This window comes from Panthera tigris, chromosome B1 (genome assembly GCF_018350195.1).
Source record: "Panthera tigris isolate Pti1 chromosome B1, P.tigris_Pti1_mat1.1, whole genome shotgun sequence".
Classification (NCBI taxonomy): Eukaryota; Metazoa; Chordata; class Mammalia; order Carnivora; family Felidae; genus Panthera; species Panthera tigris.
Window position 1 is genome coordinate 142,195,331 of NC_056663.1, and position 20,157 is coordinate 142,215,487.

Here is a 20,157-nt window from a genome sequence, read left to right on the forward strand (position 1 = left end):
TCTGGTCCCACATCGAGTGAGCTGGAGCCCTGCTTTGTGTGAGCCCTGCTTCTCCCTCTCCCCCTCTCCCCCTCTCCCCCTCTCCCCCTCTCCCCCTCTCCCCCTCTCCCCCTCTCCCCCTCTCCCCTTCTCTCCCTCTCCCCCTCCTCCTCTTCCTTTCTCCCTCTCCTCCTCTTCCTCTCCCCCTCTCCCAGGATTCTCCCTCTCTCTGTCCCTCACTCACTTGTACCCTTTCTCTCAAAAAGAAAAAAAGGGGAGTTGCTACACTGTAGAGTAAATATATGTATAATTTTGTAAAAACCTACCAGTTTTCTAGTGTGTTACACACTCACTGGCAAAGCATAAGAACCTCATTTGCTCCACAGACCCACCAACACTTGATTTCAGTCACTCTAGCGAGTGGGTAATGGAATCTTTTGTGGTTTGAATTTATATTTCTCTGATGATTTAAATATGTTCCTCACCTTTTCATGTGCTTCTTGACCAACAATATATCTTCCTTTGTGAAATGTCTACTTCTTTTGCCAAGCTTTAAAAACTTGGATTGTTTTTATTGCTGATTTGTATTCATGTGTCATGCATATTTGCATTTATGCATTATGGACAGAAGACTTTTTGTAAGCTACCTCCCACTGACTTCTGATCAATTTGATCTGAAGAGCTGTGGTTCTACTTTTCTTAGCAGGCAACTCCTATATCTTCAAAATTAGCTGGGCCAGTGTGCAAACTTAAGTATCCAGAGTGATAATGAGCATGCACGTTTCCCACTGTGCCCTTCAAAGATGCTACTCTCTTATCTACCTGTGGAGGCACATTTTTATTTTTTATCTTATTATTTTATTTTATTTATTTTATTTTATTTATTTATTTTTTTTTTTGAGAGAGAAAGAGCACACGAGCAGGGGAGAGGGCCGGAGGGAAAGTGAGAGAATCCCAAGCAGGCTCCACGCTCAGCACAGAGCCCAACGTGGGGCTTGATTCCGCCACCCTGGGATCATGGCCTGAGCTGAAATCAAGAGCCAGACTTTCAACCGACTGAGTCACCCAGGCACCCTACAATTTGTTCTTAAACCCTGTTATATCATTTTCAAAATGTATTCAAAAACAAGCCTTCAGTAAGATTTGTAGAAAAGGTCAAGGAATCCATTTTTAAAAGAAGGAAAAATGGAGGAATAAGAGGAGTTGCATTCTCAACGCGACAATATATGACTGCTCAGGGTTTTAAACTCAGATTAATATGATTATCCTTGGGGGCACCTGGGTGGCTCAGTCAGTTGAGCAGCTGACTCTTGGTTTCGGCTCAGGTCATGATCTCACGATTTCATGGGTTCAAGCCCTACATTGGGCTCTGTGTTGGCAGTGCGGAGCCTGCTTGGGATTCCCTGTCTCCTCTCTCTCACCCTCCCACACTCACACGGTCCATGTCTCTCTCAAAATAAATAAACTTAAAAAAATTATTCCTTGATTAGGGTGAAGTTTCTTTGTGGAGTTTTACATAATAACATCAAAACACATTCAGTGATAAATTATTAATAATTTATCAATTATTAATAATTAATAATTATTAATTAATTAATAAATTATTAAACTGAGTTTATTATTAACTTCATTATGAAACTTCTGGAGTAAACTTTGAAAATGTGTTTCTGTCCTAAGCTGAAGTTCCTTTTCTACCTGTCTATTGGCACAGAATCCTAGTCCTGGATGGACATCAGACTGTCTTCTTGCCCTTTAATAAATCCATGTGATACCACATGGATCTGTGTTCTTTTTTTTTTTTTTTTTCTTTTAAGTGTCAGAAAGGGAGATTGGTATTTTAAATTCTCATTCTAGTGCTCTGAACCCTCTTTGCTGGGTTGTTCCTTCTTACCAACTCAGCTCCTGTTATCACATAATATAGTCAAATCCTGTATTCTGTTCTAATTAGAGAAGGGACATTACTCTCTTTCATTCTTATACACATTTAGACATATTGCAAAATATTCCTTTAGGTATCTGTTTTTTAGCTTGGATTTTTTTTTTCTTGAAAATGAAAAAAATGCATGTTTTTAACTTTACTCACAGGTCTTTGCTTTAGTTCTTTACTCATTCCCACTTGATCCTTTGTAAGTCACCAGAAAGAAAAAGAAAGAAAGGATATAATTGGACTCCCTTTGGGAGTGGACGGACAGGACGATGACACGTGTAGAGGGTGAGGTGGAGCAAAGCACACGCAGAGACAGAGGCTTACCCCCCTGGACACACCTGGAGACGTAGAGGGACATGGAAGCAGAGCAAGGCAGAGATGAACAGATACAGAAGTTATGTATGTTCCTAAATAGGCCTAAGTCTAAATCTGTTGCTTTAGGCACTTTGAGGAATATGGGCGTAGGAAGCTCGTTTGAGAACTTGCTTTCCTTCTGATACCTTCTCCTTCAAGAGGTCTGAAGTCACTAGTTTTTCTTTGTTGTCATGGAAGTAGTTCTTAAAGAATTAACAACTACAGAATTCTTTATGGTGCCAGAAGATGACGCTAGGGTGATAATCCAGAAGGAGAAATCTGTGTCAGTTATCACCTTACTGCGTCTTCGCTCCATGTCTACTCTTGAATGTATGTTCTGCAGTAGTGGCCAGATCGCTTCCATCTCCGTTACGGTGACTGTGATGTTAGGCTTTCTCAGCCGAGGGCACTGGAGGAGCAGGAGGGAAGAAAAGGACTGTCCTGCTGATTTGGCTGGTGAATGAGTAGTGTGTGTATGGGACATCTGATGGAGTTCTGCCCCAACCATGGATTGTCTTGATGACCTTGCAGCCTTAACAGGCGATAGCCATCTCCCGGCCCTGTGGACGAGAAGCCTGTTCCCTGAAGGATTCATGCTTTGCTTCGGTGATTCTGCCAACACCTGCTCCACCATGCAGATCACCTGCGACTCAGATGGTTTCCACTGAGAGGCTGCCCCCCCCCCCACCCCCCGCAGGTCCCCACTGCTTGTGAACATCCTTGCCATTGGCTGCTGACAGACTGTACCCAGCTTGTGCTCTGGAGGGTTGCTTCCTGCTTGCCCAGGGATTGCACCCCAGCTCTGGCCTGGGTAAACCAACACATTCTTCTGCTGAGAGTGCACTAAGTTCTCCAGTGAGGTCTGAACCCAAGCCTTGGGGAAGGGGACCCTTTCCCAGATTGTCTTTCCTTAGGTACTCTCCCTTAGCTCAGGGTATCAAATTTCCTTATATCCTATAGGCACTCATCAGAATTAAGTAATTCTTTATATTAAACTTACCCTGTTCAACCCGCTGTGTCAAGGGGTGGCAATACTGATGTTTTAGCAGGAAACAGAGTTGTTTTTCCACTGATAGAATATTAGAGAGGAATTTATAGAATGAAGTAGGAATAAATGAGCCAGTTTCTTCATTTGCAGCTTTTTTCTTACCTAATTCTGATTTTAGGGTTTGGAAATTTGACATTTTTGTGTCATAAGCTAGACTTGTCCAATCCATGCTGAGAGAAATTCTAACTCCTGTGTACCTGAGACTTGGGATGGGGCAACAGAAATCTAAGTAAGGTCCCCGCTGAAAAGGTCAGTCATGATTTCAGGTTAGTGCAGATCTCAAGGCAGAACTTCAGATTACTGACATTGTGTGACAGGTTGATTCCTTTTGAGGAAAAATAGTGCAGTTGAGCCTCAAGATGTGCTTAGCTTGTTCAAATTTAAAGCAGATCTGGGAGAAAGTGAGCAGGGAAAAACACCCATATCATAACCTGGGGATTGCACAAAAATGGGACAATATTAACTCATAATGAGTTGTTATTACATAAATTCATGTTAGTCTTTCTGTGATATTAATAAAGACTGTACAATGATTGGTATCAGTGGCCCTCAAACAGTGAAGTATATCAGGATAACCCAGGGAACTTAGAGATGCAGACTCCTAGCCCCCTTGGTGGTGTCTCAACAATGGGCATTTTTTTTTTAAGTTTATTTATTTTTGAGAGAGAAAGCACAAGTAGGGGAGGGACAGAGACAGAAGGAAAGAGAATCCCAAGCAGGCTCCACACTGTCAGCCCGGAGCCTGATTTGGGGCTCAAACCCACAAACTGTGAGATCATGAACAGAGCCAAAGCTGGATGCTTAACCAGCTGAGCCACCCAGGCACCCCAACGATGGGCATTTTTAACAAGCACTCCCATGATTCTCATGCATGGTATTTTTGAGAAACCATGCATTAGCTGGTGTCTGACTGAGCTTCCAGAAGAAAGGTGAGGTTTTTATTTAGAAATAAGAATTAAAAAAAAAACCCAAACCGTTCATGTGTTCCTTTCTGATTTTAAAACAGTCTTTATCATTTTATCCCATTCTTCATCCCAGAGTTAAGGCAACAATGAATATCTTGTCCCCAGTATACTATTTCTGTGTAGAACAGCACCTTCACATTTGTCTGATCATTTTATACTTTGCCAGAGATGGAGAAGTTACTTAAGGCTGAAAGTTCTCCCTTTTTCTTGCCAGTAATAAGGTGCATAAGACTTGTGCTCTTCTTTTTTTTTTTTTTTTTTTTTTTTTAATGTTTATTTATTTTTGAGACAGGGAGAGACAGCATGAATGGGGGAGGGTCAGAGAGAGAGGGAGACACAGAATCTGAAACAGGCTCCAGGCTCTGAGCTATCAGCCCAGAGCCTGACGCGGGGCTCGAACTCACGGACCGTGAGATCGTGACCTGGCTGAAGTCGGACGCTTAACCGACTGCGCCACCCAGGCGCCCCAAGACTTGTGCTCTTCTAAAGAAACAAAAAATAATTTCAACCCAACAGAATAAAGCCAGTAACATGGAAAATTAAAGGTATCTGGAACAATAAAAGAATAAAAAGCCAATGTTTTCCCAGTATCCAGAAAAAAACCCAAAACACCCAATATCTTGGTAAAAGATGCTTGAATAAAATATAAACTTAAGGTAGTGCTCATATTAGGAACAACTGTGATCTTTTACACTCAGAAGTGATTTTAGATCAGATATTAACAGTGGAATAATAGGAAAACTGGGATGTCGCAGGCTGGGTTCTCTCTTGTATGCCTCAAAGGCCCTCACTTCAACAGATAGCTTCTGTAGGGGTTGACCCATGCTTGCTAATCTTCAAGTTTGGAAATCAGTTGTGCAAAACAGAACCTAAAATGTTCTCCTGGAGAGGAGGAAAAAGTTTTGGTTTTACAGTGTCTCTTGGAAAAACTCAGACACTTTCACTATGGAACCTCCCTGCATTCTTTGGGGTTAAGCAGCCACCACAAGAAACAAAACAGCAGGAGAAAGCCCTGAGTCAACCAGCATGTAGCAACATGCTCGGAACTTCTCAAGTGGCCCAGGAAGTTGGGAGACCTCCCAGTTGTCACAAGACCTCGTCCTTTCTTAGAACTTCACAGGTTTCTCGAGTATCAGCATTTGGATTATTGTGAGGCCACCTCACATCCACCACTTCTGACGGGACATGGCATTTCAGAAATGACCACGTCCACAGTACCGACTGAACAAACATCCTTAAGTCTTGACCAACAACATGCTTATAACTGATTTGCTTATGATCTTGGCTGAGGATATTGCTGGGAGGAAAAAGGATGGCCTCCACTGTAGAGGATTGTTTTTAATAGTGGAAGAGAATGGAAAATAGGAAAGGGATAGAGAACAGGCTTACTGTTGGGCCTAAAGGTATTTGAAAGTTAATAATGGTGAAGTTAGCGGTCTCTTCTCACCAAGCAAGGGTCAAGTTTTGCTACAGTAGGGATCACACCCACCTGAGAATTCATTTTCAGAGTTGCATGTAAAACCTCCCTCATTTCATGTAACAACAGACAGCAGTTCAGTGTAGCAGAGGAGGGAGTGATATCCTGGCAGGTCCTATGCTTTCAGGTGTTTATGTCATGACAAGCATCTGTTACTCTGAAGGCCACTTATTTTGACATGTATAGATCAGAAAAGTGACTGAAAAAAGACTGAATGTGCAAAGTGTATCCAGTCAAATCCTTCAGAGGAATAATTTTGGAGAGTGTTAGGAACTGGGAGCCCCTAGAATCCCCTTGAGGAATTTGACTAAGAGCAGCTGAAGACATTTACTGGCTGGCTTCCACCTGGTCTAATACAGGGAGCCACTCAGTATCAGCAAGACACAGCTAATTGCCAACGAGTTGATTTGGGGCTCCTGTGTTGGCCTAACTCTGAGGAAATGTCAGACGCACTCTATTTCTCTACCTCAAAAGAACCAGGAGGTGTGGCTGCTGAACACTGTCACAGGTTCCACGGAGTCCCTGGGAAATGGGAACTCTGGATGTAAGAGAGAAGCTTTGACGACATTCCTGGGAAACAGAGGTGCTCTCTTACTGTACTGATGGAGTCAGCGTATAGCCTCCAAAAAAGGAAAGCTTTGGCTTTGGTGTTGATGGCTCACAAGAAACTTCTGGGTGGCCTGTTCGTCCAAGCTCTTCAAAAGACATCTATATTGGGGACCAAAACTATAGTTTTGAAGTTCTTAAAACCAGGAGATACATTTCATTAAGTAATTAAAATGTCTAGGATGGAAGAGGGCATTTGGTCTCTTGAACAAATTTTATTCTCCCAATTCTCTCTAGTACTTGAAGCTCAAATGAGCAGAACTGGCCACCAGCCATGGGTCAAGCACATGTGAAAACAACAAAAAAAAAACTAAATCAAGGCCTAGGTTGCACCACCTGCTCAACGTACTAGGCCATCTCCGGCAGCCATTAGCACAGCCTGGCTGCTGGTCCTCACCTCCTGCCACCTCCCGGTCTATTTGAATAGACTTATAACTTGGGCTCTAGAGTACCCTCCAAAAAGTCATAATTTTGAAGCAAAATCACAGTCTTCAGATGCCCCGTCCAAATTCCAAATGGATAGTGCAAAATCACTCTTTGGATATTAAGGAGGCAGTTTTTGATGGTGGTTGATATGCTTAAGAATTTAGGAAAACTTTTTCAAAAGCATCATTAAAACAGCCTAAGAATAGAGCTCTTAATGTAGGCTACATTTAGCCCAAATCCCCTGCAGAAGCACTGCATGACTTCAGTGGAATTGATTTGGTTGCTGACTTTCCTCTTACACAGATTAGCTGTCGTCCTTGTTGGTAAAATTTAGCTCTGTCTCCCCGCCCCAGCAATCATGCCGTGAAGCACTAAGAAATGATGTGACAGCCATGTGGCACAAAACCTCCTTCCCGGGGAAGGTGGTGTTCCTGTTGGTTGTGGAAGTAAAGCAGCGATGACTGTCAGCAGAAACTGGGATTCCCCCGTACCCATTCTCACACAAACGAAAAAGGTACAAATCAGGCAGACAAGCCAAGGGCTTAAGAAAAAAGTCTCCACGCTCAATGTGATTATCTTTGGAATTCTTCATTTCATTAAGGTTTTCACAAAGTACAAAGCTCAAACATAACTGCCTATGTCCACCACAAAACAGAATCAAATAAGTGGTTAGCACACAAACATAATGATCTTTCTCATTTTAAAAAATATAAATAACGACAATGTTCAAGGTTTTACAGTTTTCTTCTGTGGGTGTTTCTCTTTAAGGCTTTATGTTGCAGACCCTTCATTAATGAGTTCTTATACCTGTTGTCAAGATATACCACCCACAAGCAAGGAAGGCCACTGTGAATACATTCCTGAGGGTGACACTCATCTAAGTTGCCTCAGCCTGTTAAAAACTAAATCGAACGCCCTCCCATCAGTTCTCACAGTTTCATTAATTTTCCTTCTACTAGAAAGTGATCATAGAAAGGAGTAAGTTCCCAGCAGCATTCAAGCTCTCAGATCAATCATGTAGGGTGAGAAGGAAGAAACAGGCTTTTTCCTGGATAGTTTGTTTGTTTTCCTTTCATCCAGAAAAACCCCAATAACCCATAGAGTTTAAATGGTGGTTTGTACTGAAACATTTTTCAGATTAAATAGTGTTGAGAGAAAGGGTGATCTTTTGGTTGGGTGTTTTAGAAGAGGTTAAAGTGGGGAGGTTAATGTTGGAAAAATACCACTTAAAGTACACCCCCCAACAGGAGCCATTTCACTCTCAAGGTTTGGGGGCAGAACCAAGGCCCCTGCCTTGGGAATGAAATCAGACGGGAGGCTCTCCAGCAGACACTTGACTTGTTCCTGGCCTAGCTTGATCTTGTCGTCCAGCTTTCGCTGCTCAATGAGGAGTGTTGACTTCATTTTCACGAAATGCTGGTAATCCTGGAGCTGCTCCTCTGACAGGTAGTTGGCCAGGATGTCCAACACTACACGCTCCCTCCGATCCAGGTTCTCCTTGAGCTCCCGGGCATCCTCGTGCTGCCCAGCCAGGACCTTCCTCTTCTCGTTGAGGGAGCTCTGCCAGGGCAAAACCAAGAGATCAGCAGAGGGCAAGGGCAAGGAAGGAAACTGCAAAAACACCTTTTACAGGACTGTGAAATCTCCAAGAGTGTATTTCAACTGTTGCTCTAGAGTAAGGAGGCTTACTTTTTGGAAAATCAGTTTATTACCCTTCTGTTGCATGTATATACTTCTCTAACTTGTCAAATTATGTGGCAGCTTTAAGAGAGATTACATTAAACTGGCTGGGGTAAAAGCTCAGCTCTAGGCTTCTAGATTTAAAACGACAATCAGTGATTCCACTCACATGAAGTATTTAGAGGTTGCATATATCTATATGAGTAATCAAAAACATAGAGATACAAAGTAGAATGGTGGTTGCCAGGAGCTGGGGGGAAAGGGGTGTATGGAGTCGTTTAATGGATATGAAGTTTCAATTTTACAAGAAGAAAAAGTTCTAGAGATCTGTTGCACAACAATGTGAACATACTCATCACTACTGAATAAAATGGTTGAGGCGGCAAGTTTTAGGTTATATGTAGTTTATCATGATAAAAAACTAAAGGGGGCATGGTGTACCTGGGTGGCTCAGTTAAGCATCCAACTTTGGCTCAGGTCATGATCTCACGGTTTGTGGGTTCAAGCCCCACATCTGGCTCTGTGCTGACAGCTCAGAGCCTGGAGCCTGCTTCCGATTCTGTGTCTCCCTGTCTGCCCCTTCCCACCCCCTTGTTCTCTCTCTCTCTCAAAAATAAACATTAAAAAAAAATTAACTGAAAGGGGGGAAAGAAAGGCCAATCTTCACAGTACAAGTATTTACATTGATAGCGGTTCTCAAAGTGTGGACCAGCAGTGGCACACCTCCTGGGAACTTGTTAGAAATGCCAATTTTCAGGGGCTGTTTGATCTACTGAATCCACAGCTTGGGAGCTGGGGCCCAGAAATCTGTGGTTTAATAAGCCTTCCAGGCAATTGTTCCACAGCTGAAGTTTGAGAACCTCTGCTCTGATCCACAAACCATGGGAACATCAGATTTTCCATATCGAAAGAAATCTGTTACCAATTTTTACGCCTTTGAATCTACTATGAGAGAAGTTCTGTTTAACGATGATGGTAGTTTCATATTCTGAGCGTTTCTTACACAAACCCAATGGTAAGATTGGGTTAGCCTACACATGCTAATTTTCTTTATAGAAATCTTTAACATGGCTTTTTACTCATCGTGTTGACATATAATGAATCATTTTTTTTATGTTTAATCATTTAAATTTTTCAGGCCAAAGTCATTGAGAAATATTAAAATGAAAATCTAATTACAAGGTAGATCTGTAATTTTATTTCAGTATAAATTGGCTATGTAGGCTTATGAAAGGCTCACAGGCCATGTGCCTTATTTTCCCTTGAACTAGCATGTCAGATCTTACAAAATAATGCCCAGGGGGGAAAGTACAAAGTTTTAGGTTTATCTTACAAATATCTCCATTTTCATGGCTTCCTTCCCCTAATAAGAAAAACATATCTAAAACAACAACAACAACAACAAAAAAAAACCCTTAGGTAAGGGGCCTGGCTGGCTCACTCAGTGGAGTATGTAACTCTTGATCTCGGGGTTACGAGTTAGAGCTCCACATTGGGTGTAGAGATTGCTTAAAAATCTTTAATGAAATCTTGCCATTTGCAACGACATGGATGCAGCTAGAGTGTATGATGCTAAGCGAATAGGTCAATCAGAGAAAGACACATACCATATGTTTTCACTCATGTGGAGTTTTAGGAGACAATACAGATGAACATATGGGAAGGGGGGAAAAACAGAGGGAAACAAACCATAAGAGATTCTTAATGATAGAGAACAAACTGAGCGTTGATGGAGAGAGGTGGGTGGGGGATGGGCTAGATGGGTGATGATGGGCATTAAGGAGGGAACTTGTGAGGAGCACTGGGTGTTGTATGTAAGTGATGAATCACTAAATTCTTCTCCTGAAACCAATATTATACTGCATGTTAACTAACTAGAATTTAAATAAAAATTTGGAAAAAAAAAAAAGCCCTTAGGGACACATGCATCTCAATGTTTATAGCAGCGTTATCTATGATAGCGAAATTATGGAAGCAGCACAAGTGTCCATCAATAGACGAATGGATAAGGAAGATGTGCTATATATACTATGGAGTATTAGCCATCAAAAGGACTGAAATCTTGCCATTTGCAATGACATGGACAAAGCTAGAGAGTATGATGCTAAGTGAAATATGTCAGAGAAAGACAAATACCATATGATTTTGTTCGTATGTGGAATTTAAGAAACAAAGCAAACGAGCACAGGGAAAAAAGAGAAAGAGGCAAACCAAAAAAGAGACTCTTAAATATAGAGAGCAAACTGGGGAGGTGGGTGGTGGGCGGGTTAAATAGAGGATGGGGATACAGGAGTGTACTTCCTGTGACGAGCACAGGATGATGTTTGGAGGTGTTGAATCACTATATTGTACACCTGGAACTAACATTAAACTGCATGTTAACTGGAATTTAAAAAAAAAAACAAAACACCTTAAATACCTTTAGGGACTGAATTTGAATGAAGACACCTTTCAAAATGCTGTAAAGAAAAAGTGAAAACCTCTTTCTCACCTTTAAAAAATTAGCAAGTATTTTAAACATGAGAAATAGAGAATAATACCTGTGTGCCCATCATTAGCCATGCCAATTCTTAACAGGGGCATTTATCATATTTGCTTCAGATTAAAAGCAAAAACTAGAGAATTCAGTTGAAGCCTTACATATATTCCCCTTCGCCCCACTGGTGACCATTCTACATTTTGCATTTGTTGAACCACTTCTTCTTCCTTCAAATTTCTATTATACTGGGTTTCTTAATGAAGACTGATCGTGATAAAAACGAGTATGGATGTATTATGCATGTGAGCAAGCACACATCTGTATTCGAGGGTGTGTGTGTACATTTAAACGTTGAGTGGAGTTCCATTCTGGAACAACTCCTCTTCTCCTAACGAAAACTGCTTCACTGTTTCTTCTCTCACAGACCTGTGGCATCCATCCCAGCAACCAAACAGGAAACTTAAAGTTAGCTTCCGCTCTGCCCTACCTCTCATCCAGCTTGCCTTACTATTTCAAACTCATTCTCTCACTCCCTAGTCTGTACCCCTGTGGTAGTTGCCTAAGTGAATGGCCTAACTCCTTCTTGGTAGACTCTTAGCCTAAGCCCCACCACTCTTCAGGCTAATTGGGTGATGAAATTAGTTTATGGCTCTTCCTGGCCTCCAGGCTAAAGTCCTAAGTCTGTCAAGTGTGACCCACAAGGTCTCTGTGACTATTTTCTGTGCTGGATACTGCTTGTGCCTCTAGATCCACTTTTCTCAGCCATGCCCTGGGCCTAAGGAAGCTGAATGGTGAAGGCTGCATCAACTGGTGTCCTCTCCCTCTGGGCTTGATCCATGGGTGTCATGGGCAGGAGACTGGAGGGAGGGAGCAGGAGGAAGAGCCTGGGGCATCTATCCCTGGCTCCTTCCTTGCCAGGTAGTGGGGACTACATTTGCTCACCATGGCCTCAGGGCTGTAGGACAGACACAGTTAGAATTCTGATAAGGGCTCTCTTCCTCCTCCAAGTGATGCTAACCTTGGGGGGACAGGGAAGCTTCATTATCCCTTCTTCCTCACCCCTTCCCACACCTTCACTGAACATTGTTTATCCCTTTTGAATGAGCCCTCTATTTCCTGTCAATTTCCTGACTGTACACTTTTTTTAATATTTCCTGCAATTCACGATTTTTAAAAACCAACCATGTATGGTTCTTGAACATGCCATGGTCGTTCTTGACTTTGTCCATGACATTGCTTCTAAACGGTGAAGCCCTCCACGTAGAATTAAGAAATTCTTCTATACCCTGGTCAAGTGTCACCTGTGCCAAGTCTTTCCTGGCCTCCCCCCACCACCTGAGAAGCGTTTCGTGGCTGCGTCCGTTGCTGTGCTGCAGCATTGTGGATGCACTTGCTGCTTCCATACTGGTTTTCCTCACTACACCGTGAGTTCCTTGAGGGCGGGGCCTGTGTTTTGGCTGGTGTTCATCCCCAGAATGCGCAGCACCAGACATTTGGTAGGTGCTTGTTTGCTGAGCGGAGGGAAGGAGGAAAGGATGACACTTTCGAGGCAGGCACTTCTAGACGATTTCTAGATGCGGAAGCAAAGACTCAGCACATTTGCATGAGGAGGGCACTCACCGGAAGGAGAGAGGAGATGCAGAAAGTTTTTGGATGCCCAAGTACATTCAGAATACCAACTAGACTTTTTCTACTTCAAAAAATGACATCTTCCCTTTTAAGTTAATACATTAGGAGAAATAACTGGGAAATCCCTGATAGCCCCGAAAGAAAGAGCTATAGATAGGAGGAGCCAGAAAGCAAAGGAGTCTCTTAGTGGCTAGAGTGCTCATCACCTTCTAGCATAAATATGTATGTACAATAGTTACAGGTATGTTTATTGTCTGATTTGTCTTGATAGGGTCCCTGAAGACAGGGATCTGTCTGTTTATTCATGAGCCTCGTGCATCCCAGCAAATAGTTGCTGTACTGATGAGTAGGTGAAGAATCTTATGCAGCTCTGGAATTATGTTCATCATAGAGAATAAAACTTGGGGTCTGCAGCAGGACCCCTCATATCCTGGTTCTATCACTTGCTGGCTTGTTGTGAGGATCCAGCGAGCCCAGTGCTGGGCAAAGAGGAAAGGACTTGAATGTTATCCAGTGTTGCTACCACTGTTACTACCTGTCCTCTTTCTTCCAGTAGAGGGCGCAGTGGAGCCACCTGGGTACATCGTCCCCAAGTGCCTGCAGACCCTCGCTCACAGATTCCCTGGAGCTTGAGTCCACATTCCCACGTGGGAACTCTCCTCAGCCCCAGCAGTTTTTTTTTTTTTTCTTTTTGTCCCTCTCTCCCTTTCTAATGTCACCCTCCCACTATGCTTCTGTCTCTTCCTTTTCCCGGAAAAGAAGGTTAGGAAAGAAAACTCTGGTACCTATGTTTTTACTTTCCTAAGTATTCCTTGAGCCTGAAGTGCCAGCATTACCTCTTGGCATGCAAGATGACTTCTTTGGTGTTTCCCGGTAATCGATACATTGGACCGCCCTCCCTGCCCCAGAGATCATAATCTTCTCCAGAGAAGGGGTCATGTTCAATTGCACCTATGTGCGTGGGTTCAGAGGGAAAAGCCGTTGAACTAAATCGCTAGTCCACCTACCCTTTCTTCATTACTGGCATCTTCACCGAGGCCGCTAAGGACGTTTTCCACACGGGCCAGGCGCCCTGAGAGGGAGAGCAGCAGGTTTACCACCTTGTCCAAGTCCCCGATGAACATCTTGTACTTGTCAAACTCATTCGGCTTGCAGAGCTCACTGATCAAAGCCTCCACCTCTTCCCCCAAGGCATTATTGAGCTTGATGTCCATCAGCAGACTCCCTTTCGCTTCCTGCAGGGTCTCAAGCTTGTGGGTGAGGCTTCCAATGAGCTCGGCCTGTAACCCCAGAGGAGACACACAGCAAACATTAGCCAGTGGAATTGTCAATGGAGAGAGGATTCATTTCTCCCAGGCACATCCTGTCTTTTCAAGGCTAAGCTGAAGGTCCCCTACTCTGTCTGGACTGCCTCTCAACATGACGCCACAATATTCTTTCCTTTCCCTGAATGTCTACAACTGCCTTTCTCTGAGCCTATTCAGTCTTCACAGGCCAACACTTGACTACACATCATCGCCTTGTAATGTTTCCCAGTTGAGTCATGCTCTGTACAGCTCAGTTTTCCCAACTGGCTTGTCAACTCACTCTTATTTTACTACTATTTTTTTTTTTAAGTTCAATTTTTTGAGAGAGAGAGAGAGTGCACATGAGCAGGTGAGGGGCAGCGAGAGAGGGAGACAGACTCCAAAGCAGGATCCCCCCTGTCAGCTCAAAGTGCGATGCGAGGCTCAAATCCACAAACTGTGAGATCATGACCGGAGCCCAAGTCGGACCTCAACCGACTGAGCCACCCAGATGCCCCATTTACTCACTTTTATAAGGCTTTTCAAGACATGCTCTCTTTTGGTCCTCATAACGATACCACAGGCAGGTAGGGTATAGATTTCTTGTTTTACAAATAGAGAAGCCAAGAGTTAAAGGAACGAAGGGACTTACCCAAGGTCAGAGAGCTGAGTGGACTATTGAAGATAGTTACCATTCAACAGAACAGTTACTATGTGCCAGACACCGTGCAATAAACTCTACATGGATTATCTCATTTAGTCTTCCCAACAATCGTACATATACAGCAGGTGAAGAAACAGACTCCGGTGAGGTGATGGCCCAAGACACACATACCATTAAGCGGGGCTGCCTTGAACTCAAGTCAGCTTGATTCAGGAACTAGCCTTGTACAGTCACCATAAATATTCACCGAGACCTTTATCAGAAGTCAGCCGTGTGATCTTTCCATCGTGCTCCACTATCTCCACTTGCCTGAGTTATATAATTTGCCATTTTTATTGCAAATGTCTATGCATATGAAACAGTTACACAAGTATCCAATATATTTAACTGAAGGAATGAAGTAAAGGTCTTAGTGGTTTCCAGTTTGATTACACTTATGCTAAATGTCTACTAGTTTGCTACAAGAGAAATTAAACTTCATGATTTTTAAATTAGTCTTTTGTTTTTCTCTTAGCCTAAGGTAGCCAGATGGAAAAAGGACATAATCTTTTTTTGGTTAAAACCTATTTCTTTACCACTAAAACAGTTCCAGCTCAAAAAAAAAATTTTTTTTATGCATATATATAAAATCAAGCCATGTGGCTTCAATTGGAAACTTGGTAAGAAAGGATCACAATTTTGATGTTAGAGTAAAATCTTCATTTTTAAAGGAAGGAAAAGGGGAAAAATAGAAATAATTTTGACTAACAGAACTGAAGGGTCCTGAGGATTTTTGGTACTACTTCTTCATCACCAGAAAATACAACAATTACAATGATATGGGGAAATATTTCTCCATGTTGTGCTCATCTTGGAGCTGGACCAACAGAGGTACTCTGTCTTCCAATCTAAGGTTCAGAGTGTCCTTGAAATGTCTACGTTTTGGCCTTCACGGTGACAACTTGTCTTCTCGACTCGCCTAAGCCCAAAGGCTAAACAGTGACTAACACAATTCTCATCTGCTGCACTACCTCGTCATAGGTTATAATCTTTGGCTTTCCTCAAGCTGTGTAGTTAAGACAAAGTCAATGCAAGGATACTTTCAGTAGAGGAAAAACCCGTACAGTCTATATCACTCCCCAACTGAGGAGTCTAAACCCAGAAAAAATGCAGGTGGCAGAGAATATTGTTTAATATTCCTTATGTTCTCCTGGAAAATAGATTTTCCAGAAAACCCCCACCAATTGTGGCTGGCATTTCTGGTATTTGCCTGCTACCCAGCCTGCTAGGCAGCTCCAGAAACACGCCCAGCAGGGTGTGACGATCCTGCGTGGTGTTATCCGTTCTTATGAAGAGAACAGCAAGGAGACGGATGGAAAGCAGTAGGAAAAATAAACCCTGCCTGCTGTTACAGCTTCCAGCATTCCCACCAGACAAGGTTCAGAGAAGTCAAATGTCATTACAGCTGCTTTTCAGGTAGACAGTGAGAGACTCTGACATCTCCATGAAGTCAGGCCAGGAGGTTTTCATCTTGCTGCCTGCATTCCCTAGGCTCACCGCTCCGTCACCGGACGATACCTTCTCACAGTTACACCAAATCCAAAGGGGCAGATGACTACGCAGCATTTCTATACTCCAGCCTCAGGGAAAGGTCTCTGATTATTCAAAGGTGGGATCCATTTCAGCCTCTTGTCTTGAGAAGTATAGTTTCTAGAAAAGTCTTGAAACAGAACTAGGAGATGGAAAAGAAGGTAACGGCCTTGCGTTTTTCATTCCTCTCACTAGGACTTCTTTTGAAACTAATATTGTGTCATCACTTCTGGAACTCAAAGCACTTTTGCTGACAGTTTATTTGATATCATTAAAAAACAAACCCTCATCATGGCCTCAGAAGCTGGTATTTGAAGGGACAGGAGATTCTGAATGTGTGAATGAGCAGAGACCGGGAAGGATATGTCCGTCCTCACATGTTGGGCGGAGTTTCTTCTGGACTCAGCTTGGGGCTCCTACGCGGGTCAATAGTGCCGAAAGGGCAGCCCTCAGGCAGGGCAGTGGGCGGGCAGTGGGCAAAGAAGTGACACAGCGGAACAGCAATGGGAGATCAGGCTCGGCAGCCTAATTCTCTCAGTCTGTCCTCTGCACAGCTTGTTTGGGTTTTCAAAGACCCAGATGCCGGGCAGAACCACAGCCTCTCTGTGCAGGAGCTGATGTGTACTGTGGGCTTCAGGGTAGAAGGAAGACTAGAAGGAGACGGAAATGTCCGGGAGTGATGCAGGGAGGATTCGGTGGGAAGAACCAGGGCACATCTCGTGGCACTCTGGTTTCTGAAAGCTATTTGCCGGGCCATAAGGTGATGTGTTAGCACGTATGGCCATGCTGTGATATAGAAGTTACTGAGCAGTCTCATCCATCACTCCTGGCCCAAATGGTACATATTTGGATGGTATTTGGTTTTTTAAAATGCTTCTACGTTTAAGTGATGGAAATTTGGATTTAAAACTGCAGTTAAAAGGGATGTGAGTAACTGAAGGCAACAAGGGAAAGTTGGCTATACCAAACAACCATTTCTCTGCCAGGCAGACCTCTTCAAAAAAAACCAAAAAACCAAAACAAAAAACCAAACCCTACCAACTTCTAGCTGCAGAATTCACTGTGGGAGGGACAACAGGTCTTTTGAGGGGTTTTGTTTCAATAACATTCTAGTCTCTCAGGAGCTACTTAATTTGCAAAGTCATTCACATTTTTTCACTTCTCATCTGGTGCGAACTGTTACGTCACCCTGTGTGCGATGCAATTTATAGGGTTTTTTCCCTCTAAATATAGTTTAACAGACCCTCCCCCTCCCACCTCACCATTTGCTTGCAGCAACCCTGCTGGGCCCCTTCTGGCCTCCTCACTGCCTCCAGGAGTCAGGAACCTAGGCTCTGACAGAAAACTCACCCCCCATCAAACCACTTGACCTTTGGTGCCTCCATTTTCTCACTCATAGCCAGGGGATAATAATATCTGCCTAAAACTAATAATGTTTGAATATTAAGCTCTTTCTCTGTGCCGGGAACCACTTAAATATTTTACTATTCAATTACTACTCCCAATAACCTGATGAGACAGGTAGTATATTATTATCCCGGTTTTACTGCTGCACAAAGTGAGGTGGCTAGAAGTTATTTAACTTGCGAGATTCAGGTCGTCTGGCTTCAGGGATCAGGGTTTTAGTCACTACGTTAAAATAGCTCATTGGAATGTTCTGAGGCTCAACCATAATAAAGCTTGTGCGAGCATTCTGGGAAATATAAAAGTATTATACACATTCAAGTTATTGCTACTTGTGCTATCATTAAGATTCAGCAATAGTCGGGGAACACTCATTTTAGGGCGCACCTCTAGAGGAATACTCAACGTCTCCCCCACGTGACCATGGCACTTTGCCTTCTGCTCAGGGATCTGTGCTGACCATGTTCCCAGTCACGTTGCTAATGACACGGCTGGCCTGTGCTGAGACGGACCATCTTCATCTCAAAGAAGGGTAATTCAGGACTCCTAGCTGCATGGCTGGAATTTAGGGGCAGAGTGGAGTTCAGGCTCCTGCTAGTAAAAATGATGAAGATAAAGACACTTCAACCACAGGCTTTGTTGTTTCTTTCTTTGGTTTTAAATGGGAGGATCTAGGCAGTAGTACATGGTTATTTTCACAGCTGAACTTCATCCAGGAGAAAAGTCAGGGGTGATTTTTGTCCCAGTGACAAAAATGGGATCAAACCTCCATCCCATGTTGTGGGACCTCAACGAAAACAGGTCTTGGGGACTCAACTACCATTTCAAATATTCTCTGGCACATTCTCTGGCAAGAGTGGCTCTTTACCATTCACTTCCTCTCAGGAAGGCTTGTGATCAGAACGCTGTCCTATTTACTCAGTACGGTCTCTTGGTTCTGGGTATCAGGACTCTCTGACAAGAAACAGTATTAAATTTCTTTAAATTCAGCTAAGCCCAGGGGCGCCTGGGTGGCTCAGTCAGTTAAGTGTCGAATTTGGCCCAGGTCATGATCTCATGGCTTTTGAGCTTGAGCCCCGCATTGGGCTCTGTGCTGACAGCTTAGAGCCTGGAGCCTGCTTCAGATTCTGTGTCTCCCTCTTGCTCTGCCCTTCCCCCGCTCATGCTCTCTCTCTCCTTCAAAAATAAATAAAACATTAAAAAAAAATTTTTTTTAATTCAACTAAGCCCATCATCCTCCCTCCTAAATGACCTCTGTTTCCCTATTTCAGTTATGACAGCCATGTAAGGCCAGAAGCTCGAGAGTCATCCTTGACCCTTTCCTCTCTACCATGCTCCACATCTAATCTGTCCCCATGTTCTGTCCACTCTGCTTCCCGCCCCCCTTTTTTTAAATTCACCTGTTTCTCACAGCCCCTCCCGTACTGCCTTTACACAGGTACTGTCACTTTCCCCGTAACACCCTCCCGACTACCGCCTCTGCCTCCACAGCTGCCAGAGAGACTTTTCTAAAATGCCTGTCAGCTCTCTCCCTGCTGGTAAACCCCAGGGTGGAGGAAGGATGAGGGAGTCCTGGCGTTAGCCAACATGGCATACACCCCCTACCGCCTCCGGCCCCACTTACCACAACTAACATCCCTGGACTCTGAAGGGGACTCTGTAAAGTGAAGTATGGCAGCGTGTCGGGACGGGGAGCCAAATCTGAAGTATGACCCGGAATGGGGGTTTAGTTGCCTGCCTCCCCCTTCTATGTTCTAGCTCTGAAGTGCACGCAGAGAGTGGCAGCAAAACTCTGAGAAAAGTCCTGCCTTTCAAACAAAGGACCAAAAAAAGGGGCCTCCGCGAGCTAAAACGTGTGGGGAAAATCCTGTTTTTAACCCTCCTTGTTTTCTTCCCCTAGCCCTGGCTCCCAAGAGTAGCTCTACTCCCTGAGCTGCACTCGCAGTGGGGGCACAGGCACTGAAAACCCCGAGAGAGAGAAGCAAAAACAAAAACAACAAGTCTTCTTTATGGTCAGAGGAAGTGGTCCAAACGGTGTGAGGGGAATTCCCACTCTTGTTTCTTTCTCTTTTATTGAGGGAGGTCCCAGCCATGCAGAACAGCATAGCAGCCCAGGCTGCTATAGTCATGAGAACTGGTCTTTCTAGCCAGAGGCCCAGGAAGAGGGGTGGCTGGGAGCCAGACAGTGTTGGGGTCGGGGGGAGGGGGGATACTGCACGGAACAGCCAGAAAGAAGATCCCCTAATTCTGTGTATGAACTGACAGAAGTCCTAGGCTCACGCTCAAGTAGACCCAAAGCAACACAACAAAGACTCTGAGAACTGAACTATGATAGAAGCACTAACCAAGTCCCAGACTAACCTCCAAATGGTGCATGTTTGGGAAGGATCTGTGCAACACAGCAAAGGTTGTGAAAACCGAAATCATGTTGGAATTGGCACCTGAAGGTGGGACAGAACTTATAGTCAAGGGGCACCTGGGTGGCTCAGTCAGTTAAGCGTCTGACTCTTAATTTCGGCTCAGGTTGTGATCTCACAGTGTGTGATATCAAGTTCTGCATCTGGCTCAGTGCTGACAGTACAGAGCCTGCTTGGGATTCTCTCTCTCCCTCTCTCTCTGGCCCTCCCCTGCTCTCTTTCTTCCTCAAAATAAATAAACTTTAAA

At 43.8% G+C, this 20,157-nt stretch overlaps 1 protein-coding gene across 3 annotated transcripts in view; it reads right to left on the reverse strand.

The window, feature by feature from the left end:
• Positions 1–7,354: 7,354 nt before the first annotated feature.
• Positions 7,355–20,157, reverse strand: part of SHROOM3 (shroom family member 3) — an 85,728-nt gene continuing 72,925 nt past the window's right edge. For 2 of the 3 annotated variants that reach the window (XM_042984347.1, XM_042984346.1), the window contains exons 9-10: positions 13,578–13,850; positions 7,355–8,342 (exon numbers count right to left, since the gene is read on the reverse strand). In XM_042984347.1, coding sequence (XP_042840281.1) covers positions 7,974–8,342; positions 13,578–13,850 — 642 coding nt within the window. In that variant the 3' untranslated portion in view covers positions 7,355–7,973. Of the gene's footprint in view, positions 8,343–13,577; positions 13,851–20,157 lie in introns of those variants that run through there. The other variant, XR_006216933.1, reaches the window with a different exon arrangement.